Source organism: Monodelphis domestica, chromosome 4 (assembly GCF_027887165.1).
Source record: "Monodelphis domestica isolate mMonDom1 chromosome 4, mMonDom1.pri, whole genome shotgun sequence".
Lineage (NCBI taxonomy): Eukaryota > Metazoa > Chordata > Mammalia > Didelphimorphia > Didelphidae > Monodelphis > Monodelphis domestica.
In genome coordinates, this window is record NC_077230.1 from 90,265,874 (window position 1) to 90,293,831 (window position 27,958).

The 27,958-nt window shown below is 41.1% G+C and overlaps 1 protein-coding gene across 9 annotated transcripts in view; it reads left to right on the forward strand.

The window, feature by feature from the left end:
- The window catches only part of KALRN (kalirin RhoGEF kinase), a 1,009,634-nt gene that overhangs the window by 629,652 nt on the left and 352,024 nt on the right, over nt 1–27,958 (forward strand). For 5 of the 9 annotated variants that reach the window (XM_056793564.1, XM_056793558.1, XM_056793560.1 and 2 more), the window contains 7 exons: nt 725–916; nt 2,675–2,824; nt 7,487–7,601; nt 15,816–15,931; nt 16,671–16,793; nt 25,270–25,452; nt 27,263–27,381. In XM_056793564.1, the coding sequence (XP_056649542.1) occupies nt 725–916; nt 2,675–2,824; nt 7,487–7,601; nt 15,816–15,931; nt 16,671–16,793; nt 25,270–25,452; nt 27,263–27,381 (998 nt within the window). Of the gene's footprint in view, nt 1–697; nt 917–2,674; nt 2,825–7,486; nt 7,602–15,815; nt 15,932–16,670; nt 16,794–25,269; nt 25,453–27,262; nt 27,382–27,958 lie in introns of all 9 variants that reach the window. The other 4 variants (XM_056793562.1, XM_056793561.1, XM_056793559.1 and 1 more) reach the window with 1 other exon arrangement.

Below are 27,958 nucleotides of genomic sequence, written 5' to 3' on the forward strand. Positions count from 1 at the left end.
ACATTTTCTCTATTACTTTCAAAACAATAAATAATAAATGAAAAAACAAAATAAGGATTCAAACCTTGATATGGTGGAACATTTACCTATTTCCAAGGTATAAATACGGTGAAAATTTAACAAGTGGCTCTCAGAAGCTGGTATGAGTCGATTCCCACACTCTCCTTGGTCTCCCTCCTATCCCAGAAAGCACAATGTCTTTGAAAATCTGTTATGGCATTATGGAAAAGGGCACGACAAAGAGAACAGGACTCTGGGCTCTGGGCTATTCTTTCACATAATTGTATAGTGTTCCTCAAGGAAGGGAGGAGGGAGGAGGCAGTGTGGTCCAGTGGAAAGAGCAATGTCTCTGTAGTCCGAGAATCTGGCTTCAAATGGGACACTGACCATTTGGGTGTCTTGGGGCAATTCAATTAACTTCCTAGAGCCTTTTCTCATTTGTCAAATGAAGGGCTGGACTTGGGAAACTAGTAAGTCCCTTCCATCCCTAAATCTATGATTTTGTGAATGAATATCTTTTTGTAAGGAATATTAAAAATGTATATAAGTAGTAGATATAGTAGCAAATTGTGAAAAAAAAGTCATTTAAAAACTGTTTAACTTTTCTGCATCTTCCTGCTCACACCTCACTCCACCCCTCTCCCATATTATACCTGGGTCATCCCCATGAACCTCTCTCTCCTCCCCTCATGCCCAGTCCCTCTTTCATGCAACTTCCTTGCAGAAGACGCACCAGAGCGCTCTGCAGGTGCAGCAGAAGGCAGAGGTGTTGCTCCAGGCTGGGCACTACGATGCCGATGCCATCCGGGAATGTGCCGAGAAGGTGGCCATGCACTGGCAGCAGCTCATGCTGAAGATGGAAGACAGGCTCAAGCTGGTCAATGCCTCTGTGGCCTTTTATAAAACATCGGAGCAGGTGAGTGGGGAGGATGGATGTGGAAGCCACAATCTTTGTCCCCAAGGCAGGGGCCTGACTCTCTTAGACCCCTCACCCAGGTCCTGGTCCACAGCTCGCCCCAGTCAGTGGGGCGGCAAAGTGAGGTGAAGAGAGTCCTGAATTGGAAGCCAGACAATCTCGATTCAAATTCTCCCTTTGCTCTCTATGACCCATGTGGCCATAACACCATATGGTTTCCATTCTGTAAAATGAGGAAGGCAGATCAACTAGAAGACTTCTAAACAACCTTTCAAATATAAGGATGCTTTCCCTTTAGTTTATTTTTAAAGTTTTGTTATTGAGAGCAGTTAGGAGGCTCATTGGATTGAGAGTCAGACCTAAAGACCTAAAGGTCCTGGGTTCAAATTTGACCTCAGACACTTCCTAAATGTGTCACTTAATCCCCAATGCATAGCTCTTACCAACCTTCTGCCTTGGAACCAATATACAGTATTAATTCTAAGTCAGAAGGTAAGAGGGAAGGAAGGAAGGAAGGAAGGAAGGAAGGAAGGAAGGAAGGAAGGAAGGAAGGAAGGAAGGAAGGAAGGAAGGAAGGAAGGAAGGAAGGAAGGAAGGAAGGAAGGAAGGAAGGAAGGAAGGAAGGAAGGAAGGAAGGAAGGAAGGAAGGAAGGAAGGAAGGAGACAATAATGGCATTTATATGGAAGAAACTGACAAAGCACATACAACTATAATTTAACTAAAATTTATATAGCACTTTGTAATTTACTAAGTTATTTACGTGTATTTTCTCATCTGATCCTCCCAACATTCCTCTGAGATAGGTACTTTTATTATACTCATTTTACAGAGAAGGAAACTAGGACTGAGAGAGATTAATTGACTTGCCCACTAGTAAGTTTTGAGGAAGGATTCAGTCTGATTCCAGGGCCAGCACTGTATCGACTGTACCAACTTTACCATAAATATATTATTTGTATCCTCTTAATTCAACTCAGCAAGCATTTGTTAAACACTATACACCCTAGATCTGTGTGTGTGTGTGTGCATACACAAATGTGTGTACACAGGTGCTGTGATGTTTCTAAAGAGATGGAGATAACTGTCTGCTGAGTGGAGTTAATGGAGGAGTACTTATGAAAGAGAATCTAAAAAAGGGTGAACTTTCATTGAAGCTTATCCATTTGAGTTGTTCCTTAACATGGTGATCCATCCGAAATACCGTTTCTGGGTGATATTTAGGGTCATGGGAAATTCTAGCTTCAGAGCAAGTGTAACAAGCTCAGACCTAAGGCTTTCTACCTGCATGACCTGAGGTTTTTAAACCTCATTAAACATTAAAAATGTTTTTAATGAAGCACGTTCTCTTAAGTTCCAAGCCTACAGACCTGTCTGGATTTCCTTTACTGGAGTATACATTTGCAGAGAGAAAAGCTGTCTCTAAAGATAAAACTAATTGAGTGGTTTGGGAACCATAGCCCGGTCTCAGATGTCCAGCGTCATGGGGCAGATATGGCCTTGGGCAGAGTCGTGAAAAGGAAGCTGGTCTTGGTCGCCCTTCTTTACTCCTCTCTTTCTTCACATCTTTCAGCACCCGGTCCCATTTTCACTGTATCCCTTTTAAAAATAGCCTCGGTTAAATGTTTATCCATTTGTACTCTTGGGAAGATACTTAAAGATGGAAAGTCATTGTATGGGTGTACTGACTCCCCGACTGAAACAGTATGAGATTAATTGATTGAATGGTTTCCTCAGCCATCCCCTCCTTCTTCCATTAGGTATGCAGTGTCCTGGAGAGCCTAGAGCAGGAATACCGGAGAGATGAGGACTGGTGTGGTGGACGGGATAAATTGGGGCCAGCGGCGGAGATCGACCATGTCATTCCACTCATCAGCAAACATCTGGAGCAAAAGGAGGCTTTCCTCAAGGTCAGATCTTACTCTCTTAGAATATCCTCTATTTTTCAAGCATTTCTCCCCAGGGAAAGGCTTCCCATCTACACTGCTTCATGTAGCAAATGATAATTTAGGGAGGAAGCTCTACACGGAGGATGCACCAACTCAAATACAGTGTTAGCCATTACTATTTTTTAGTCTGGGTTGCAAAATCATTCCTCCAGTTGAATACTTTGCCTGCAATTAGGATTTGCCATTGCTGGGTGGAACGTGGGACCTAGAAGAAGCTAAGCTTTCTATAGGTGGGGTTAATGAACCAAAGAAAATAACAGAATTTTCTGCTCATTTATGCATGGTCTTTGAGAATGATAACCTTTATTAAAACAGCAAAAAATAACTTATGCAATATTAATTTAAACAACCTATAAATAGATGCTATGCAATAAAGAATAAGATTTAAGGAAATATAAAATGTGGGTGCTTTTTCACAAATAATTATGCATTATAAATTACTGATGAATCTAACCCTGGATTGCCTTTCAAGTATAAGTAGAACAAACTCATCCAGGATCTTTGAGCATGGTCAAAACCAAAATATGGTGTGTGCATATTTCCAGAATGAAGACCTAAGAATAATTTTGTGCTGAAAGTCCTTCTAAGCAACTTATTTCCAGTTTTTGAGTCACTCACTACTGAGGAACCCCTAATAACCTGCTTACAACTTCCTAAAAGTTGAGGTAGCTGGGTAACACAGTGGATATAGAGAATCAGGCCCGGAACTGGGAGGACTTGGGTTCGAGCCTGGCTTTGGATACTTCCTATCCATATGACCCTGAACAAGTCACTTAACTCCACTTGCTTAGCCCTTGCCACTCTTTTGTCTTAGAAGGAGGCAACAGTTTTAAAAAAAAAAACAACTTCCCCAATGTTCCCATTTTTACTGCCAAGTACCTTTTTCTCACAAGTTATAGAAGGCCAAAAAAAAGAAAAAAGAAAAAATCAGTAAGGTGATGTCACTGACCTTCTCAAGAATTAGTTTTTTCCTACCTGTCTGGGATTTTTGGCTAACATTTTGTTTGAGGGGACTCCCCCTTCTTATCTGGCATTTTCACCCCCATACTACTGTCCCCCTTGTCACCCACCTCTAATTGATCAGAGTTGAATAGAAATTGTTCTATTAAATAACTTATGATTATATTTATTATTATTAAACAGATTATATTTATATAAATATGCCAGAATATAGCATTTAAATTTCAGCTACATAATTTAAACAGAGATATCATATTCTGCTTCCACATTCTATAAAAAGGAAATATTCTTTCTTAAGAAGGAAAAGCCAAATTGCTCTGATCTGATGCATTTTAGCCTTTGTATTCTTAAGTCAGTGGTGAGAACCCTCCCTACAGCAGCCAGGATTGGATGATAAATGAACATATAGAGCATAAAATGGCTTCATTTGTTCATTTACATCTCCCTATTCCTCCCTGGATTCCCTTGACTTTTTAAAAAAACTTTTACCTTCCATGTTAGAATTAATACTGCGTATTGGTTCCAAGGCACAAGAGAGTTAAGGACTAGGCAAATGGGGGTTAAGTGACTTGCCCAGGGTCACACAGTATTGATTCTAAGATGGGAGGTAAGGATTTTCAAAAAATGGTCAGTAGAATGAATAGGAGAGCCTCCTCATGGTGAAAGGCCAGAAGAACCAGGAGGCTTTAGCCCTGTGGTGCAATGGGTAGAACAGCAGCCCTGGAATCAGAAAGATCTGAGTTCAAACCCAGACTCAGCCACTAATTAGTTGGATGACATGAGGCAAGTCACTTAATTCTTATTTGCTTCAGTTCCTCTTCTATAAAATGGGGAGAAAAGCAAGTGGTAAACCAGTCTAATATCTTTGCCAAGAAAACCACATGGACACAGCCCATGGGGTCATGAAGAGTCAAACAGGACCGAATGGCCAAACAGCAACAAAATCATTAGTCCTTTAGAATAGGTTCAGTGGATCTATGGTCTGAATTCTGAGATCCAACTAAGCTCATCAGGAATGGAAATAGAATGGAAGTGTCTAGAAAGGAGCGGTGTCTGACAAAGAAGAGGAGATGTTAATATCCCAAGGATATCATCACCCAGAGAAGAGGACATGAGCCTGAAATGTAAATCAGTTCCTGCATTTGGGTAAAAGAAGGATTGGAGATAATGGGTTATTAAAGAAAGCTCAAGCAGAGCCAGGTAAACACTGTGCACAGTATCAGCAATATTTGTACAATGATCAACTGTGAATGACTTAACTATTCTCAGCCGTACGTACAGTGATCCACGACAATTTTGAAAGACTTGTGAAGAAAAATGCTTCCCACCTTCAGAGAAAGAGCTGATGGAGTTGAAGCATACTTTTTTAAAATCTTCTTTTTCTTTTTTTTGTTCAGTGTTCTTTCTTGCAACACGACTAATATGGAAATGTGTTTTACTTGACTGCACATGTATAATTTATATTGAAGTGCTTGCCATCTCAGGGAAGGGGAAGGGAAGATGGAAGGAAGGAATTTGGGGAATTATAAAAAACAAATGTTAAAATTTGCTTTTACATGTCATTGAGAAAAAAGAAAAAAGAAATATTCCTTATTATATATGGATGTGGGGAGGAAGGAAGGGGAGAAGGAGAGGGAGAGAGACAGAGACAGAGAGACAGAGAGACAGAGACAGAGAGAGAGACAGAGAGAGAGACAAAGAGAGAGAGAGAGATGGGAGGGGAGGGAGACAGAGAGAGGGGGGAAGGAGAGAGAAAAGGAGGGAGAGAGGGAGAAGAGAGGAAGAGAAAACAGGAGGAGAAAGAGGAGGAGGAGGAGGAGAAAGAATAGGAGGAGGGAGGAAGGAAGGAGAAGCTAGGAAGCTAGGAACCTCATATTTGGGGAAGGGCAGAGTGCATTTCCTTCTCAAACCCTTAGCACACCTTGGTGTACCTTTCAACTCTTCTTTTACCACATTCTTTCTTCTTCAGCTACTGGATATCAAGCAGCCTGCTTGTGATCAGTCCAGCTGAATAATAGTAAGAAAACTTGCAGAACTGCAGGATTTTTGTGTAAGGTAGTGCTCTCTGGGGTTGAAAGTCAGAGCACCTGGATTTCCCTTCATTTTTTTATTTAAAAATTTAAAAATTTGCTTTTTAAATTTTGAGTTCCAAATTCTCTCCTCCCCAGCTCGTCCACCCACCCATTAAGAAAGCAAGCAATATGATTCCTATTATATATGTGAAGTCATGTAAAACATATTTCTATATTAGCCATGTTGCCAAAAAAAAGAAAAAGAAAGAAAGTGAAAAACAATATGCTCCCCACTCGTTTTGTCACTTCCTTGCCTGAGCCTCACATTCTCCATCTACATATTGGAGAGAACAATCTGTTATTCTTTCTGCCACCTACAGTGACTAGGAGGATAAAAGGAGAGAAGTGATATAAAAAGAGCTAGATAAATGTGAGGGAATGTAATGAGTTTAAAGTAGAGATAATCCAACATGGTGGATGACTATAAAAATCATTTCTATATGGATTTGCAATGTGTGTGCTACTCATTTTCCTTCGCCAGATTTACTTTCCTAATTATGTTTAAATCAGGCTGATATTAAAATGAGTTTATATTCCTTGACCTCCTGCTGGCTAGCTGGTATTGGAAAAATATTCTGGCAGAAGTGGAGAAGCCAGGCTTAATAATGAACATTTGAAACGGATAATCCTCACCTTAGTGATCAGGAACAATGCTAACTGTGAGCTGTAGCCAAATTATTGATCTGTATATTAGAGGGAGTTCCCAAATCAGGAATTCTTTATTCTAATGATCTTGCCAGTCCCAATATAGATCAAGACTTTGGGAGCAGGTTTTTTCCTCAAAAAGTTAGTTACTTGGGGGCAGCTGGGTGGCTCAGTGGATTGAGAGCCAGGTTTAGTGATTAGAGGTCCTGGGTTCAATTCTGACCTCCAACACTTCCTACCTGTGTGACCCTGGGCAAGTCACTTAACCTCCATTTCCTAGCTCAGACCAGTCTTCTGCCTTGGAACCAATACACAATATTGATTCCAAGATAGTAAGTAAGGGTTTTTTTTTTAACAATATTTTATTTGATCATTTCCAAACATTACTCATTAGAGACAAAGATCATTTTCTTTTCCTCCCCCCAAGGGTTTTAAAAATAATAATAAAATAAATTTAAAAGAGCATATTGTTATGGCTAATATCGAAATGTTTTGCATGACTATATGTATAATCTATATCAAATTGCTTGCCTTCTCAAGGAGGAAGGAGGGAAGAAGAGGGAAAGAGAATTTAGAACTCAAAAAATTTTAAATGTTAAAATTTTTGTTTCCATGTAATTGGGAAAAATAAAGATGAAGTAAAAAGATGACATTGTTCATTTAAAGGAGTTAAGAGGAAGGCACCAAAGCTGTTGCTAGATGAAAAGAAAAAGATAGAGCTTGTCTTATCTTCTAACCTGAAGTGACCTCAAAAATCATCTTGTTCAGCCCGCTGCCTCAGAGCAGCAAGATTTCCCTTGTATTTGGAGTGGCTCCAGGGACTGCTAACTTCCATAAACCGCAAGGCCATCATCCTCTTAGGAGAAGGGGAATGAGAGCCCCTTTTTGTAGTGGTCTCTGTTTCCACACGACTGATGGGACCGCACATCCTCTTTGTCTCTTGCAGGCTTGCACACTGGCCCGCAGAAACGCTGAAGTGTTTCTGAAGTACATCCACAGGAACAACGTCAGCATGCCCAGTGTGGCCAGCCATACTCGGGGACCAGAGCAACAAGTGAAAGGTCAGTGCCAGCCCTCCCATCCACCACTCAGGCCGCATCAGTGTGCTGGAGGCAGCTCAAGTCAGCTCTCAAGAGTGAATTGTTCGATTTTTATTGTAAGCATTTACATCTCAGGAATGGGGAAATACTACAGATCAGGACTTGGTTTATTGCATCGTTGATTATCTAGGCTTAAGAGAGTAATAGAGAAAATATTAAGAATGTAAATCACACTTAAAAGTGGCTGGCATTGACTTTGCAGGAAAGGGTGGGGGGGAATCTGATCCTTAAACATTTATCAAAACATCGCTGGTCACTATGAACCTCACAGGTTTATTGTGAGGAAAGTGTGTGATAAACCTTCCAGTACTATATTAAGTGTGAATTATTATTATCATTAACATGGCAGGCAGTTATGTGACTTAGAGCAAATCACAGCCTTTCTGGGACTAAGTTTTGAGACATCTTCTATTTGGACGGGGTTTAAGAAGCCAATTATGACTTGAAATCAAGAAGAGCAGGAATCAAATCCTGCCTTTGACATTTCCTAGCTGTTGGATCATGGACAAGTCCTTACATTTTTGTGAGCCTCAGTTTCCTGGGTAGATACAGCACCAGACCTGAAGACAGAAAGACCTGAGTTCAGATCTGGCCTCAGACACTTGTTTTCTATGTAAGGACAAGTCATTTAACCCCTATTTGCCTCAAAATTTTCTCATCTGTAAAATGAGCTGGAGAAGGAAATGATAAACCACTCCAGTATCTTTGCCAAGAGGACTTCAAATGAGGTCACAAAAAGCAGGACACAACTGAAACAACAATAACAAAATGTTTCTCACCTCTAAATGCTTGTAATCCTATCCTCACCCTACTTCCCCTGCCTCTGCCCCTAAAAGAGAGTTTAGAACCACCGTAAAAACTTCTTCTCCCGAAATTTGAGAGGGAGGGAAAGCAAGGTTGTGTTTTTCTTTGTTTTACTAAAAAAATATGCTATAAACATTTTACATTTGTGTTCTGCATCCTGGCATTTCCTTCTGTCCATTCTATCCTTTTTTAAAAATTAAAACCCTTACCTTCTGTCTTGTAATCAATACTGTGTATTGGCTCCAAGGCAGAAGAGTGGTAAGGGTTAGTCATTGAGTGTTAAGTGACTTGCCCAGGGTCACACAGCTGGGAAGTGTCTGAGGTCATATTTGAACCTAGGACCTTCCATCTCTAGGCCTGGCTCTGGGCCCACTGAGTTACCCAGCTGCCCCCATTTTCTTTTGCTTTTGATGATCTGATTAGCCAAAGAAAAGGAGAACTTTTCTAAGTTTCAAAGCTTTAAAAAGACATGATCTTCTCTTTATATCCCTAATTCTACCCATGTTGGAAATGCAAAGAGGGAGGCAGATAAAAAGGGAGGAGATCCCTTCCTCGTTTGCAGAAATTCATGGTATATTGGGAAGTAAAAAGAGACTAAATGTGACTGGAGAATAATCTACTAAATGTGGATTTCCAAATTAGGGTGTGAGTATGGTTGCGCTGTTTTTATTACCTATGCTAAAACATCTTAGTGGGTTTGGGGAGGTCCAGGAGTCTGGCAATGAAGCCCTTTGAATAAGGACATAATACCTAGAGCTGATCTCACATGATTGCTAGACTCAAATGAGATGATGTATGCTAAGGGCTTTGTGAGTTATTAAGTATTATGTAAAATGTATGTTATTGTTACTATGTTATTGTTGTTATGTAATTATTTCAGTTGTGTCTGACTCCTTGGGGCCTCATTTGGGCTTTTCATGGTGGAGATACTTGAGTGGTTTGCCATTTCCTTCCCCACCTTATTTTACAGATGAGGAAACTGAGGCAAACCGCATTAAGCCACTTGCCCAGGGTCACACAGCTAAGTGTCTGACAGATTTGAACTCCAAGTGATGGGTCTTCCTGACTTCCAGCCCACCACTGTACCCTGTCCTATCCTGCCCCTGTTATTATATAATCCAAAATTCTGCCTACAGAATTACTCATTATTTGCCCATAGGACCAGAGATCTAGCGCTGGAAGAGAGCTCAAAGGTCATTTAGTCATCCAACCTCTGCCTGAGATGCCTAGAGAGAAGCCAAGCTTTGAACTATGTTATCACCAGCGCCTCTTCCAATAATTAAACACTTTTTAATTTATCAGAAGTAACCCTTTTAAAAGCTATCATTCATCCAGCCTTTTACAGGGATAGGGACTTTGATCCCGTTGATATTAGTGAACTGCTAGGTACTAGTGTGCCTACTACTACCCAGGCACTAGTGTGATTTCACTGGCCTGGAGAGCAATGCAGTTGCACCTTCTCTGCAACTTCTATAAAGTTGCCTGGAAAATTCAGAAGTTAAGTGACTTATCCAGGGTCCCACAGTCAGGAGGACTTGAACTCAATTCTTCCTAGCTTAAAGAAAAGCCCTTTATCCATTAGACCCTTTCTGTCTGCCATTAGGCTACATTAAAATCCAGATATTGGAGCAGCTAGGTGGCTCCCTTGATAGAAAGCCAGACCTGGAGATGAGAAGAGGTCCTGGGTTCAAATGTGGCTTCAGATACATCCTAGCTGTGTGACCCTGGGCAAGTTATTTCACTGCAATTGCCTGGCTCTTACTGCTCTTCTGCCTTAGAACTGACACTTGATATTGATTCCAAAACCCGAGATAAGGGTTTTTTTTTTTTTAATCCAGATATTAACCCTTCCTAGAACATGCTCTGGGCATGCAGAAATCAGGGATGTGGTTGAATGGACGATCCCTCCCCACTGAAGGGTCCTTTCTTGGTGATGTGGAGCAGGGAAAGGAGTGTCACCGGAATTGTTCCTGCTTTTCCCCAGGCAGTCACAAGATGGAGCAAAGGGCAGAGGGGAGCTAGAGGATGGGAAAGGGAAGAAGGGCCAGTGGCACTGCAGACATGTCAGCAGTATTTCCCTCCAGAGAAAGAACTGATGGAATCTGAATGCACATCGAAGGCTACTACTTTTCACTTTATTTGTGTGTTTTCATAAGACCATTTTCTCACAACACAGCCCATGTGGGAATATGTTTTACAAGATCATATGTGTGCAACCCAGATCAAATTGCTTACCTTCCCAGGAAGGGAGATAATTTGGATATTATAATTTTGGTATATGGGGAGAGGGTAGCTGGGTGGCTCAGTGGATTGAGAGCCAGGCCCAAAGATGGGGGTCCTGGGTTCAAATTTGACCTCAGACACTTTCCAGCTGTGTGACCCTGGGCAAGTCACTTAACCCCCATTGCCTAGCTCTTACCACTCTTCTGCCTTGGAATCAATATACAATATTCATTCTAAGACAAAAGGTAAGGTTTTTTAAGTATATAAAAATTGTTATATATATAGTTGGGAAAAATATTTTTAAAAATTTTTAAAGAATTTGCCTCAGTCAGTGATGCCTAGCCTTTACTGCTCTTCTACCTTGGACCAATACACAGTATTAATTCTTAAACAGAAGGTAAGGGTTTTTTTAATGTGTGTAAAAATTGCTATAATATGCTATTGGGAAAAATATTTTTAAATTTTCAAGAAGTTTCTGCAGTACCTGATTAGTGACGTGGCAGCATGGGAGAGTGGACAACCTGCTTTGGAAGGATCTTTGTGTTCACCAAGATAAAAAGCAGAGTGGCTCCATAACCATACAGCTGTCACTAGCAAAAGCTTCAAAATGGGAGAGATTTGGGCATCCCTCACCTGAGATGACACCAGCAGCACTGCTGTTCAGGATCTCTTTCTAGATATAGTGATCTAGAACAAAGCCCTGCAGGAGGTTTATATAATGCCGCCCTCAGCTTGGAGCCCATCTCAAAACCCAAGTCCAATTTCCCAATGCCTAAGTAGTGAGGAGCACGAATCCCCTGCTGTGTGCCCCAGGATTGCCTTGTCCATGTCCTTCTGCTGAAGAGAAGTGGAGATAAGCTCCCAGGAAGGGGGGGAGGGTGCCACATCTCCTCGGGACAATGGCGGAGACTGCTGACTGTGAAAGCTGTCAGTGGAGAAGAAGACTAAAACCCGGAAGATTTCATGATGCTCTGCGTGGTCTTAGCTGGGTGCTGAGGAGTGCCCAGGAAAGCAAAGAGAGGATCACAAGAGCTGCAAAGAATCTCAGAGGCTATACTCAGGTGCAAGTAAAGGATGCTGATGCAATGGAGAAGGCACTGGGCCTGGAGTCTGTCAGTGAGTCAGTCAGTCATTAATTTCCTAAATTCAAGACAACTTGAATTCAAATCCAGCTATGTGACCGTGGGCAAATCGCCTAACTTCAACCCCAGTTTCCTCATCTGTCAAATCAAGATAACTGAATATTTGTAAAGCACTTTGCAAACTTTAAAGTGCTAAAAAATGCTAGTTTATTAAAAAAAAAAACCTTTACTTGTCTTATTGAATATTGATTCTAAGGCAGAACAACATAAGGGGTAAGCATTTGGGGTTAAGTGACTTGCCCAGAGCTACACAACTAGGAAATATCTGAGGCTAAATTTGAACCCAGGACCTCCCATCTCTGGGTCTGGCTATCTATCCACTGAGCCACCTAGTTGCTCCATACCTTAATTATTATTATTATCAAGTCCAGCAATGATTAGCTATTATATATCTCCTCGTTTAACAGTGGAGAAAATAACAATCATCTATCCATTTGAATCCAACTCAAGACTAGGGGTTGGGAGGACAAGTTTTAATGATGGCACATGGTATAAATAAATCTACTACTGTATATGATTTGTGGATGCCACATGCCACATTTTAATATGGTCCGAGACATTATTGTTGGACTTATACCCCCAAAGAAGCCATTGATAAAAAAGAAAGTCCCCATATACTCCAAAATATTAGAGTAGCATTTTTTGTGATAGCTAAGAATCGGAACCAAAGTAGATGCCCATCTATTGGGGAACGACTAAGCAAATTGTGATGGATGAATGGAATGGAATGTTACTGTGCTGTAAGATATGAAGGACACGATGAGTATAGAGAAGCATGCCCAAGAACTCAAATGACTTGCCCAAGATCACATTAGGTAATAAGTATCAGACGTAGGTTTCAAACTGAATAGTCAGATTCCAGAGCCAGTTTTCTCCTGTTAAATTAAGAGAGAAAAGAGTCCCTAGCCTGAAGGAACTGCAAAACGAATGGGAGAAAATGCTATTGCCCTCAAAGAGGGCTCAGTCTAATAGGACAGTTCACCATCATAATAACCCCGAAGAGAAGAGGACAGCATCCATGGGTTCTATGAAAGTGTCTGCTGTTGGAGTTATCCTGAGGATGCTTTCGATGAACTAATAAAGCACAATCTGACCTGCCATCAGTTTTATTCAACTACAGAAAAGCAGTCACTTTACCCACTTGTGCAACAGCCCACAAAATATTAACTATAAAAAAAGAGAACAATGACCCGTCTGAGGATCATTCCTATCTGAATTCTACTGAAAAAAGAGATGATAATAACAGCTGATAGTTGAACAGCACTTCAATGTGTGTGAAGCAGTTTGCTTAAATTATCTCATATGATCCTCACAATAACCCAGTGAGGTAGGTGCTACAGGTCTCATTTTCCCCATTTTATAAGCAAGGAAACTGAGTCTAAGAGAGGTTAGGTTACTTGTTCCTTGTCATTCAGATCCTAAGTGGCAGGAGCAGTGTCCCTGCCCTTAGGAAGCTCCCAGACTAAGGAGCAGGGCAATGTTCTTGTCCTCAAGGATCTCCTAGTGGAATGGGAGAGATAGACAGAAAGACAGACAGAGACAGAGAGAACTGAATCCGTAGAAATATATACAGTCATTGTAGTCACTGGTTTGTATGACTGTTCTTCAGCATGCAACATTCATCGCCCAAAGCAGATCAGCCTCATTATTGTTGTTGTTTGCCCTGTGTTTCGAAGAGGACCAATGACATCACCGGGTGATATCTTGACGAATGGGTGAAGTACACTTAAGTGAGGCAGAATTGCACAACGCCATCAGTCTCACTCTCTTTCACAGTCATCAGAGTCCAATGGCAAGACAGACGTCAATAACATTAGGCACAGAAAATAGTATTAGGATTAATCTGTTGAATTACCATGTTGGTTCACCTGAAGTAGTGAACTGTTTACACTGCTTCATAAAAACGACATGGAAGGAAGAAAAGGGAACAAGCATTTAGTAAGTGCCAACTGCATGCAGGAATGGTGAACTCACCAGAGAAATGCAACCCAGCCCATGCCACAGATCACTGTTCTCACCTTCCTTGAATATTGGGAACCCAGAGCTTTGGATCTTTATAAAGGACCACACCTGAAGGAAACTTAAGAGTCTATCAGAGGCAGTTATGTGGTACAGTATATAGAGTACATAGAGTCAGGATAACCTGAGTTCAAATCCAATCTCAAATGTTTACCAAGTGTGTGACCCTGGGCAAGTCACTTAACCTCTGCCTCAGTTGCCTCATGTGAAAAATAAGGATATTAAAAGGACTCCCCTCTCAAAGTTGTTGTGAGGATAAAATGAGATACAATTTGTAAAGCACTTTAAATTCCTTAAAACAGTAAATAAATTATTATCATTATCTGGCCAAAACCCCTCATTTTGCAGATAAAACAACTAGTAGAGTAAGAAGAACATTGACTCAAAAGTTAGAAAACCTAGATTAAATTCTCCCCTTTGATACTTATAACTTGCATTACCATGGGTAATTTTCTTAACATCTTTGAGCCTCAGATTTCTCATTTATAAAGTAGCTTGGGTGGGATAGGTAGGTAGGGAAGGGAGTATCTGTGATGGTCTCTGAGATCCCTTCTAACTCTAGAGCTATGACTATAAAACTAAGACCCAGACCTAGCTAGAAGGGAAGTTGGAGAAAATCTAATCCAACCTCTTCTTTATCAAATTCTTGTCAACGAAATTGAGGAAATTACATCTTAAGTAGAAAGAGGACAAGAGCAATTCCTCTGGACTCAGAGAACCTGAGTTCAAATCCTAACACTGATAATACTGGTGTGATTTTGGGTAAGTTATTGGACCTCTCTCAGCCTCAGTTTCCTCACCTGTAAAATGAGAAGGCTGCCCAAGATGGCCTCTGAGATCCCTGGTAACTTTAAATCTATGATCTTATGGCCTCATCTCCTGGTCCTCAGTTTTCTTATCTATAAAATTGAAGAGATTGGACCTGATGGCCTCTGAGTTCCCTTCCACTTACAGATCTGTGATCCTTGAAACAGGAAATCACTTACTCTTGGAAAATACTGATTATCTAACATAGTTGCCAAAAATATATTACCCTTCCGTACAAAAAGTTGTTTTTCAATCATGTCTGACTCTCTGCAACCCATTTGGAGATTTCTTGGCAAAGATACTGGCGTTTTTTGCCTTTTCCTTCTCTAGTTTATTTTGCAGACAAAGAAATAGAGGCAAACAATGGTTAAGGGACTTGCCCTAGGTCACATGGGTAATCAGAGGCCAGATTTGAACTCAGAAAGATGAGCCTTCCTGACTCCAGACCTGGTGCTCTATCCACTGGGCCACTAGCTGCCCCCTCCCCCAACAAAAAGTTACTATATATATATATATACACATCTATAGCTACTTTTATATATAAATATATAATGTGCCATTATATATCATTAATTATGATATCAAATTAACATTAACCAAATTATAATAATATTGGTTAATAAAATAAATAATATCATATTAAAACATTAAATGTGGATATTTTATATATTTTCATATATTATACAAATATATAAAATTCTATTTGTAAAAACTCCTATATCTGTTTATTACACACATCACACACACACACACACACACACACACACACACACACATAAGACTTTCACCTAGAAGTTCGAGCCCCATTCTCTGGCATTCCCCTCTTACCCCCTCAAGTCCCCAAGCTCTGTTTTCTTGGGATCTCAGTATTTATAGCTAGAAGAGGCCTTAGAGATCCTTTCGTTTTGTTGTTTCGTGTTGCCCAGAGACACAAGGATAGAAAGGAGCAGAACTAGGGTTCTAGCCCAGACCCTCTGGCCCCTAATCAGGCGGGTTTTTTGGTTTGGTTTGGTTTGGTTTTGGTTTCTTCCCAATGCACTGTTCTATGCTGCCTGTCTGCTCTTCCCCGTGTCGGGCCCTTAGCAGGAGGGTTCTTTGGTGGACTGGATTCTCTGGCCACTGGGAAAATGATAAAACGGTAGTTTGGGTTTGGCCATGACCCCTCTGCTCTTTCCTACAGCCATCTTGAGCGAGCTCCTTCAGAGGGAGAACCGAGTACTACATTTCTGGACCTTGAAGAAGCGGCGATTAGACCAGTGCCAGCAATACGTGGTGTTTGAACGCAGTGCCAAGCAGGTATTCCTAGAGCTTGCCCCTTGCTCTCCCCTTGGGCTGGGAGAGTTTGGGGACCCCTTTACTCTGTTCCCATGCCTTCTCCAGTGATCAAAGCCTGAGAGAATACAGGGGAGAATCTCTAAGGCAGGCAGACAGGGAAGAAAGGGAAAAAAGACAAGGACAGCTGGCAGGAAGGAGAAGAGATCTAGGCTGTCATTTTTTTAATTCATCAGCAACATTAATTAAGCATTTTGTATGGAGGGCCCTATTTCTGAGTGTTTTAAGGCAATGCCTGAGAGAAAAAAAGGCTCCGCTGTTAGGGAGGTTGGGGTGTCCCAATTGGAGTAAGAAATTCTAGGTATGGGGATTTCTTTCTCCATCCTCAAGCAGCAACTCTTCTGTAACTTCGTTTCCTAGGGCACCAAGAGGTTAAGTTTAAGTGACTTGCTCAGGATCACATAGCTAGGAGAAGCCAGAGGCAGGACTTGAAAGGAGATCTTTCTGATTCCAAGCTATCTATCCCTCAGTCCAATACCCTGAGCTGCTTCTCTAATGAAAAATCTAATGAAAAACCATTCCCTCAGGGTGTGCCAAGCCTGTAGGGAAAGAACAGAAATAGTCAAATGAAAACTAGTTAGCTCACAGCCTGTTAGTATTTCTCAAGTTCTATTAGATCATCCAGATAAACCTTCCTTCTGGTGTATTTTCCTCCTGAGGACTGGCTTTTTGGGGAATCTGGGGGTGTTCTTGCCTCCCACAGGCGCTCGACTGGATCCAAGAGACAGGAGAATATTTCCTCTCAACGCACAGCGCCACTGGGGAGTCCACAGAGGAGACTCAGGAACTGCTGAAAGAGTATGGGGAATTCAGGGTGCCTGCCAAGGTATGGAGCTCCAGCCTCTCCTATCGCCACTCACCAGGGAGGGAAGAATGCACACCCCAAGAGCCAGAATTGGGATAAACTGGGGTGATTAGGCAGTGGTTTATCCTGGGTTGCTAGACTTAGAGGAAAATGGACTTAAAAGACACTGGTAGTTCTTGTGGTCCTCCAGCCATGCAGAAACAACAGAGCTTTTTAGTAAGAAGGAGTTAAAATTGGGGGCAGCTGGGTGGCTCAGAAGATTGAGAGCTGGACCTAGAGATGAATGGTTCCAGGTTCAAATCTGGCTTCAGATACTTCCAGCAAGTCACTTGACCTCAGATGCTTAGATTTACTGTTCTTCTGCCTTGGAATTGAAACAAAGCATTGATCCTAAGATGGAATTCTGTCTTGGAGTCAATACAAAATATTGATTGTAAGACAGAAGGTAAAGGTTTAAAAAAAGAGGAGTTAAAATGGAAAGGGTCTGGATCAGAACCTGAGGGAACCTCCTCCTCCTCTGTCCCACTCTTGTCTACCTGGCGCCTCTGTCTTCTCCCCCTTTCAGCAGAAAGCATACTTCTAAATCTGCCCTTGGACACAGTTGTGGTACTTGTCCCCAAAATTCCTAGTTACAGCTTTTCTGAGAATGGATGTGTTTAGCAGTGAGCCACAGTTACCAGGGAAACATAGTTGGAAGCAGTTCCTTTGGGGCCTGAATTACAGCTGTTGAATAGAACAAGTCTGTTCCTGGTTTCTTAATGATCAGCTCCTGCCTATTCTGTTTCCAGATACTCACCATTGTCTCTCTAATAATTTTCTTGGCTCCTACATCCGGGATAGTCTTTAAGCCAAGTAACGTGAGGAATCACGTAGACCCAGGGGAGGAGAGGGGTCACATAATTGGGAACATGGATAGGGACTGGATGTCTGAGCACTCACTCTCCTGTCTATACTTCCTCCATTTGGAGGGGACTAGGATAAACGTGGACAAGATCACAAAGCAGGAGGATTTGTAATGGAAGAGCATCGCTTTCCCCCCTGCCCCGCTTCTGCCTTGGTTTCTACCCCTAGCTGAGGCATGTCGAAGTCTCTAGAAAGCATCTCTCCTGCATACTTGTACCAAGTAGGATGAAGCTAATGAGAGGCAACAGGACTAATCTCCCAATTTCATTTCCATCTGGTACCTCAGCCAAGATTTGATCTCAGGACCCAGGGGGTTTAAGTGCCAATCTTTTCTGTCTCAAATTCAGGTCCCTTCTCTTTTATCTCCCCCTTTCCCCCACCCCATACCCTGGGCTCCCTGCCATGTTTAGAGACTCTCTTGACATCCGTGCCAAAAACAGCAGATGGAGACCAGCCTGCTCTTCCCAGAACTATACGAGCTACCTCTGCAGAGATGAAGAATGTTCTAGAAGTTAATGGGGTGCATTTCTCCCCTGACCACCCCATCCCCACTCTATTGCCCACTCTGATGAAAGGAGCAGCTTCTGTTTAGATTCTGCCCAATAAAGCCCATACTTCTCCTGAACCTGAGATTTCTTGCCACAGGATTTTCCACAAACAATTTGCTTTGTACAACACATAGAGTCAGTGCCTTATCTGAGAGTGTCTTTCCACTGCCATCTAGCACACTCCCTGTCCAGTCTGAGAATATAATATGAAATCAGAGAATATAAATTAATTTAAATACCAGTGAGTCAGACATCATGCTTTAAAAATCCCTGTAATACATTCCCATCTCCAATGGAAGTAGATTTGGAATGATCCCATTGGAGACAGTCTTCCCTTCCTCTGGGGAGAAGGATACATAGTTGACTATGGTCCATACAGTGGGAAGGCCAGTCCTGTCTCGCTTATATAAAGTAGGACTGAGATGCTTTAGATGGGAACTCTCACATCTGGATTTCAAAATAGAATCTGGGCTGCAGCACAACCAGCCTTGTAGGAAGCTACGTTTCCAAATCAGGGAAATGGAGCTTTGGCAAATCACATGATCAATTATGATTACAAATACGGATGGGGACTAGCTGGTGATTTCATTGGTATCTAGGACTCCCAGGTGAGGAAATTTCCTCTCCTAAAGCAAGTCATTCCCTTCTCTGTAACTTAGCGAAGTTTCTAGAAGGGAGACAACTTAAGTCACATCCTCCTGCTCAAGGCCAGCTCTTTATCCAATACATGATGCTGCTTCTCACTTAGTACAAATGATTGATTAGATCCACCCTTCTTCCGAATTCCCTCCCAAGCCCATCATGCTTTCCTGTTCCCACCTTTGTAGTTTGAGACTCATCATCACCTCCCTGCACTGCTTTAATGAAGTCATTCCTGTACTTGAAAGCTTTGCATTTTCCTCTGCTTCTAAAAGAAAACTGAAATTCCTTAGAATGAGAGTTTTAACTCCTCTTAGGCTAGTCCTTACCTACCTTTCTAGACTGATCTCCCATTACTTCCCTTCATAGACACTCCTCTCAGGCTAAAATGTTCCTCTTTCCTATCCTCAAACAAAGACATGTTTCTTAAATCCACTTGTATTTCTCATTCTTTGGAACGTCCCCTTCCTTACCAAATTCCTTCCCTCCTTTAACTCAATCTCTTCTTCCATGCATATTTTCCCTATATGTCAAATGAAAGTGTTTCTCCCCCTTTTTTAAATCCAATGGTGCTTTTTTGTCTACATAATTTCAAATACTGTGATACTTAGTATTTTCTGCTTTTTTGCACTTTGTATTTATTTTGCTAGTTTGAATTCTCCAGGGTTTGGGAGGAAGGATGGCAAGGACTCTGACTTGCATATCTATGTATTTTCTATTCAAGGCACCGTAGTACCTAAAACAGAATGTCATACCAAATAGGCGGCTACAATATTTGTTGTATGAATGAAAAAGTTTGAACCGCTCCCCAAATCCAGTTTTGACCTGTATTATGTTATTGGACTTTCTATCATTGCAATGCTACCATTTGGTCAATCAACATTTAGTAAGGCCCTACAATGAACCTGCCAGGAACAGTATCTGCTTATGGGGATACAAAGATAAAAACTAAACTCTTCCTGCCCAAAAGGAACTTATATTACGTTGTTATATATTACATGTTTAGGTAATATGGACATAGATAGACAGATAAATAGATGGATAGATATGTAAATGGATGGATGGATAGGTGGATGGATAGATATAGAGAGATAAATAGATGGATGGATGGATGGATGGATGGGCAGTGGGACTAGATCTATGATCTCATTGCCCCATCAAAAAATTCCTTAAACAAATGCAGATTGGCAACATGTAGTCTTAAGAGAGCTGCTCGGGGTGCTGAAAATGAAATGATATGCTCATTGCCTATCAGCCAATATGTCTCGGAGGCAAGCCTTGACCCCAGTTCTCCCTGACACTGAGGCCAGGTCTTGATCCACCATGCCATAATTCTCTTTCATGATACTTCTACAAAATTTCTGTACAAGTCCAAGTATAAGCAGTATCTTGGACTATGGTTCTTTATTCCATTCCTTCCCATTTCATTCAATTAAATTAATATTTATCAGGCCCTTTAGTATGCAGAGCACAGAATGTGACAGGGCTAGAGAAGTGTTTTGTCTAACTCAAACATGATTGCTGCTGTCACAAAGGGACTTGAATCATGTATGTTCATTTTATTGTCCAGTTATTTCAGTCATGCCTGGCTCTTCATGACCCCATTGGGGGAAATCCATGGCAAAGATACTGGAGTGATTTGCCATTTCCTTCTCCAGCTCATTTTACAGATGAGAAAATTGAGACAAACAGGATAAAGTGACTTGTCTAGGGTCACACAGCTAGGAAGAGTCTGAGCCTGGATTTGAACTTGAGTCTTCTTGACCCTAGGCTCTGAGCTCTATCCACTGCACCACCTACCTAGCTGTCCTGTGTGCCACATAAATACATGATCAGAACATTCAAGGTTCTAAAAACAGATACTAAATGAAGTCCCATGGAAAAATGTTTCTTGCAACTAGGGAACCTAGGAAAGCTTGGGGACATGCTTATGACATTAAAGACGAATTGTAAGAGGTTGTAAAGGAAGTCAAATGGAAAGTAGTGGGTAGGAGGACATTGCAGTCATAGGAAAATATCTGACCAATGATAAAGGCCAAAATGTGCAGAATATGGTCTAGAGTGCAGGTTCTTTTGTCTTCGGGATCCCAGAGAATTCTCATAGCTATGTTATAGCAACCAAAGGTTTTCTGGATCCTTCCACTGCTTAAAAGCAACTGGCCTGGTCAGAGGTGAGAAGCAGCACTCTACACGATTCTCCAAACTTGAAAATAGAAACATGGAGGGGAGCATTTGGGTGAGGACAAGAAAGAGAAATAGAAAAAAGTATTCTGTGGGAGTTGCTTTCCTAATATAAATTACAAAACTTGCAGAAAGCCAAGCAAGCAATGTCCTGATGGGGAATTCAACTTTTCTGGCATCTCTAAGAAGTCCAATTCTGCTAAGAGCAGCCCATCTGACAAATTCTTGGCTGGCCTAACTCATAATTTAATATCCAAAGGGAAAGGAAGCAACAAGGAGGAAGCAACAAAACTGCTTTTCTGGACTTAATTCTAATGAGCAAAGAAGAATGGGTTAGTGATGTAAACATAACGGAAACCATGGAGAAAGATGAATGCTTCATCCTTGATCCTGTGGTAGCAAGAAAAGGGAAGAATAAACATGAGATGGATCTTGGGTTTAGGAAATCCATATCGTAAAACCCAGAAGAAAAACAGCTATAATCCCATTGCTGAAATTTGATTCCCTAGAGGATGAGCAATTCTAAAAAACCAATCAGTCTTACCATACGATCAGAAATAATCACAATGAGAAAAAAGAGGAAGTCTCTAAAAACCCAGCATGGCTACACTAAGACTCCTCTCTACAAAGGGTATTTGTGAGAGACAGAGTAGTGCATAAACATGTGGCCCTACTACATAAAAAGACTTGGAAGGATATTAAGGTCCCAGATGAACTGAGGCTCATGCAAAGTGTACAAACGTCCTGTTGTTTTTTGTTTGTTTAAACCCTGACTTTGTCTTATAATCAATATTGTATATTAGTTTTGAGGCAAAAGACTAGTAGGGGCTAGGCAATGGGGGTTAAGTGACCTGCCCAAGTTCACAAAGCTAAGAAGTGTCTGAGGCCAAATTTGAACCCAGGACATCTTTGAGCCACCAAATTGTCCCCTAAAGGGTTCATTTTTTGTGTATCCAGGACAAGAAGCAAAAGAACTTATTGCTTTGGGAAGACATTGGTGATAGAGAGAAGGCAGAATTCAGCTCCCATTGACTGCCTTCTTTTTCAGCAAAGAGAGTGGTCATCCAACTAGAAAGTACAGGAAAAATAGGTATAGAAGGGAATTTGAAATGAGAAGAACACCTGTACCTGGCCACCTTCATTATATTCCAACCTCTAGGCACAAACAAATTATTTCCCAGGATACTGGAGGTACTTGAAAATAAAATCACAGTACGACCTTGGGTGAGTCATTGCCCATGTTTGCCTCAGTTTCCTCATCTGTAAAATGATCTGGCGAAGGAAATGACAAACCACTCCTGTACCTCTGCCACAAAAACCCCAAATGGGATCACCAAGAATTGGTCCTAACTGAAAAACAACTGTAACAAGACTGAAGAGTCTTGAACTTATACAATATTTGTGTCAATAAATATTTAATAAGTGCCTATTGTATGCCAGGCACTATGCTAATATCGATATTTTTTAAAAGAAATATTGAAAAATAATGGTCTCAGACATTTCCTAGCTCTGTGAGCCTAGGCAAGTCACTTAATCCTGTTTGCCTCAGCCTTGCCCTTTATCTTAAGACTTGTTGCTACAACAGAAAGTAAGAGATTTTTTAAAAAAATTAAAAATAATGGAAAATAGAATAGATGCCACTAGTAAGAGAGGAAGTATTATGATGATTTTTCAAAAGAAGGAAAGGATGAGACCTGAAAACCACAGACTGATAAACTTTATGTTAATCCCTAGCAAAATCCCAAATCAGAGTGTTTTGTGGTCATTTAGGCAGATAATTAGGTGGTCTCTAAGAATAAGTTGGTTTCATGAAGTCATGCCAAACTAACATAATTTCCTTTTTTTTTGATAACTATATTAGGCTGAGCAGCTAAGAATAGATGTTGAAGTTGTTCATTTATCTTTATTTTATTTAAACTTCATAGAGATTTTTTTTACTTTTTTTATATTTGTATCCCCAGTGCTTTAGCTCACTACTTGGCACTTAATATTTATTAACTACTGGCTTTTGACAGTCTCCTTGATATCCTCAGGGTTGGGATGGTGAAATGTGGGTGAAGTGAGAATGAGCCTAGATGATTGAATAACAATATCCAGAATATTGATTAATGGCCCTGAATGAACCTGGACAGAGCACTCTTATGAATTATTGTAAATCTCTTTCTTTAGCCCTTTCCCGATCCACATTTTTGTTTATGAAAAAGAAAAAGACGTAGATGGAACAATAATCAGATTTGAAAAAGGCAGAGAGAAACAGACACCAGAAATGACATGATTAAGATTCCCGGATATCTTGACAGGGTAAAATGTGATGTGGAAAATAACAGGCTGAAACTTAGCTAAAATTATCAATAAATGAAAAGTCCTAAATGTAAGATATTTTAAAATCAACTCCAAGTGTTCATTTTCCTGTGGCTTGACCATCCCTGAAATTGGGGTTAACTGACTACAAGTAGAAAATCAGGCACTCAAGTCTGAAGTCTCTAGCTAAAGGACCCAATAAGTGACACTAGAATCTAAGATAAAAATATTTTATGTACAAGTCGATTGAACTTTATTGTCTCAAATACTCAAATGGATCTTTGACTTCATCAGTGTGCCTTTTCCTTCTAACCACATGGTTCATAACTCCTCCATGAATACCAACCCTATGAGACACTTTTGTCTTTGACTTTTCATAAGGGTGCCACATGGGGTCCCCCGAGATATTTTGAGCACCACCCCCACTTCTCTTGACATTATGAAAATGCTAGCAGTGAACATAAGCTGTGCACTGGTTATCTTTCACTCTTGTCATATGACCTGATCATCTTTCTTTCTCCCACATTTCTTTGATGATATCCTTTACTTCTTCTTTAAGATTCCCTCTTGAAATTGTCCTCGAGGCTCTGCCCACTGCTCTCCATTGCCCCTCCATTAATCCTCAATTTCAAATTTGTGAGGACTGTCTACTTAGACATCCTATGACTCATAGCCAAATAACCGCCTGGAAGAATGTCAATATTAAGAAGATGGCTCTGGGCGACTCAGTAGATTGAAAGGCCAGGCCTAGAGATGGGAGGGAGATCATGGGTTCCAATCTGGCCTCAGACACTTCCTAGCTGTGTGACTCTGGGCAAGTCATTTAACCCCTATTACCTAACCTTTACCACTCTTCTGCCTTGGAACCAATCCACAATATTGATCCTAAGATGAAAGGTAAGGATTGTTAAAATAAAAAATAAATAAATAAGATGGCCCTTCATGTAAGGTAAAAGCTTGAAGCCACTAAAGGAACTTCATGATTTCCCAAGAAATCTTGATCACAACAACTAAAAATTATGTAAACTTTGAATAAACACAATACTCAAGAGCATCTCTTCCATAGAATAGACTTAATAAAACAACTATGTGTGCCTAAGATACCCACAAATTATATTTATTTTTTGCCTTTTAAAATTTTTATCTTAACCTTTCTTCTCATTGAACTCCAGAGCCTTTCCCTTCCTCATGTTCAGTTGGCTACCACCGTCATCAAAACTGACCATTCAGGACTTCGTTTTGGTTTACTTTTGTTAAGGAAAATTGACCCATCAACTCCCCTGCTAAGTAGGTTCTGTTCTGAGATAGGAGGGAAGGTGCCAAGGTCCTCACCTCCTGCCATCTTGTTTGGACTGGCATTTCTCCAGCTCTGCTCCTTAGTAACTACTTCTTGAAGATTCCACAAGGCACTAGCTTTTGAATCAGATGATTGATAGCTTTAGACTCTAGGAATACACCAATGTGCATAATATTTGGAGAGTCATAATCTATATCATGTCTCCTCTAGTTTTGTCATTTGCCTTCTGTACATCTGAAGGTCCCAGACCACTCATCCTGGAATAGCCATTTGAGGCACACAAGTGTAGGAATGATTTCAGTGGTATTTAGACTGGTGCCCGTTTCATTTTTTTGTTAATGTTTTTCCCTGGTGAATTTTTAGTAATTTAATAAACAAAAGCAAACTGGCAGGAAATGCACACCAATGGGCATATTCGACTCATTAGAGGACAAGGAGAGGTCTGGATGAGGAAGAAACAAGCTACCTCACCAATATACTTCTAGAGGGCAGAGACTATTTCATTTTTAACTTTTTATTCAGGACTTATCATGGTGCCTGGCACACAGTAGATGCTTAATAAATGCTTGTTGCTTGTTTGATCACAATAAAGTTAATCCTGTAACATGGAATCATCTTTTGGGGGCAGCAAACAAAGGAGAAAGTGAAGCTTCTGATTCAACTGGCTGACAGCTTTGTTGAGAAAGGTCACATCCATGCCACTGAGATCAGGAAGTGGGTGACGACGGTGGACAAGCACTATAGGGACTTCTCCCTGAGGATGGGGAAGTACCGCTATTCTCTGGAGAAAGCTCTGGGAGTCAACACTGAGGTAGGTGCAGAAAGGCTCCTTCATCCTTTAATCACTTCCAATCTTGCCACTTTTACTACAACAAAATGTAGATTATGTCTATGTCATACTTGGCATCCAAAGATGAGTTTGCTGACCATCAGGAGGCCAGTCGCTCTGAGTTTTGTAGTAGAGGGAATGGATTACATTGAGCCAGAGCTATCAGTGAATTTGCATGGCTGGCCAGGGTGATTGGTGCTTTCTTGGTTGTAGAGCAGAACTTTCCTCTGAGTCAAATTAATTGGCCCACTTTGGGAATTGAACTCATAATTTTGGCCTCATTAGCACCCTACTGTACTCATTTGATCTAACTGGCAAATTGCTATCTGCCCAGCTGTGGAGGGGGCTGCCCTTGTCAGATGTTATTTGTGTGACAGTCCTAGCAACTGAGAGCTTAATTGTTGAAGATATAGGGCATAGTTGATGGGAATTGTAGGAGAGCTATTTGGGGAAAGAGAACATAAAGATGATTCTCATACTCTTATTTTAGGCAAAGGATTCGTGGAACCAATTAAGCCTAGAAACTAGAGTTTGGCTGCACATGGTGGCACATGCCTATAATCTCTGCTTTAGAAGAAGCTGAAAAGGGTGGATCACTTGAGCTTGGGAGTTCTGAACCGTAGTGGACTAGGCCATTGGGTGTCCACATTAAATCTGTCAACTATAGGGGGAACCTGGAGGCAGTTGGGTGGCTCAATGGATTGAGAGTCAGACCTAGAGACTGAAGATCCTGCGATCAAATCTCAAACACTTCCTAGCTGTGTGACCTTGGGCAAGTCACATAACCCCACATGCCTAGCCCTTCCTGCTCTTCTGTCTGGGAACTAATACACAGTATTGATTTCAAGATGAAGGGTTAAGAGTTTTTTTTTAAGTTATCCAGAGAAGCAAATCTACTAAAAGGCTTGTGGACCGCCTGCATATTCCATTGACTCAGGCTCCATCTGTCCTTCCTAAAATGAAATGACAGACACGGCTGTCCTTGGTTATGGAGTGGAGCCCACCAGTTTCTTCCCATTTTACAGTTGAAGAGTGTAGTGGGGTGTATTTGAACTATTCTTTACGAATCTACAGAATTGGCTGGTATTGATGGATAGGAAAAAGTTAAGGCAGGATGAGTGTTAGATGGCCACTAGGACCTCAGTTACCATTGAACATACGTCAAGGGAGGTCCGCTCACCCATTGACCCAAAGCCAAAGTCCAGATGCTAACTAGTATCTATATGGAGGAAGAAAAATCCATGGACTCATTAATTGTGTTTCTTTTTCGCCTCCTATTTCCAAGGATAAGTGTCTCTTTAAGTAAAAGCTTTGCTTTGCTTGCCTCCTCAGGGAGATGAAAGCACACATGAATTTAAAGATGACGAGTTTTTGTGATGGTCACGTGCTAGGCTCACCCAAAGCATCCTGTGCTCTGTAGCTCTGAGCAAGGTAGAAGGCTTACTTGATTGGTTATACAACATGTTTATTATCTCTAAGAGATACATACTCATTGCATTCTGTTTGTATTTTTTTTCTGTGAACATTAACCAGGACTATAACTTTTTTTTACTCAAATTCGTGTAGAAAAAAAAGAACTTCAAACAAACCAACCTTCCCTCCTAGAGGAGCACTTATGGATTTGGGGTTTGGGTTCTGGTCCATCCTCACATCTCCTTTCCCTGAAAGCACATTTCTCTGGCTGTCAGTCATTCATTCCTTTGCCCATTCTATCCCCCATTCCCTTGTGTCTTTCAGTGACCTCTTCCTTACATGTCCACAAGGTGATCTTTTTTCATCGCTCTGTCTCTAGGATAATAAGGACTTGGAGTTGGACATCATCCCAGCAAGCCTCTCGGACCGTGAGGTCAAACTACGGGATGCCAGCCATGAGGTCAATGAAGAGAAGAGGAAATCAGCCCGGAAGAAAGAGTATGTGCTCAATGGGCAACCCTAGCCCTGAAAAGCAGAGAGAACATGCTAAGAAATACCCCATAAAGGTGCAGCTAGGTGACTCGGTGGATCGAGAGAGGTCCTTGGTTCAAATCTTGCCTCAGACACTTCCTAACTAGGTGACCCTGGGCAAGTCACTTCATCCTCATTGCTTTGCCCTTACCATTCTTCTACCTTAGAATCAAAATATAGTATTAATTCTAAGACAGCAAGTGAGGGTTTAAAAAAAGAAAAGAAAAGAAAAGAATGCCAGCTGTGTGACTTTGGGCAAGTCACTAAACCACAGTTGCCTAGCCTTCACTGTTCTTCTGCCTTGGAACCAATATTTAGTATTTATTATAAGGCAGACGGTAAGAGTTTTTTAAAAGGATCCCTTTCCTTTATAACCCATAGCCAGTTGAGTCACTAAGTGTGAATAAAGTTCTTGTACTTGGAATCAGAAAGGCTTGATTTTTATCATACCTCAGATATTTACTAGCTATGCAAGTCATTTCGCCTATGTGCGCCTCCATTTCCTTACACCAGTAAAATAAAAGGGTAGGACTTAATGGAGAAT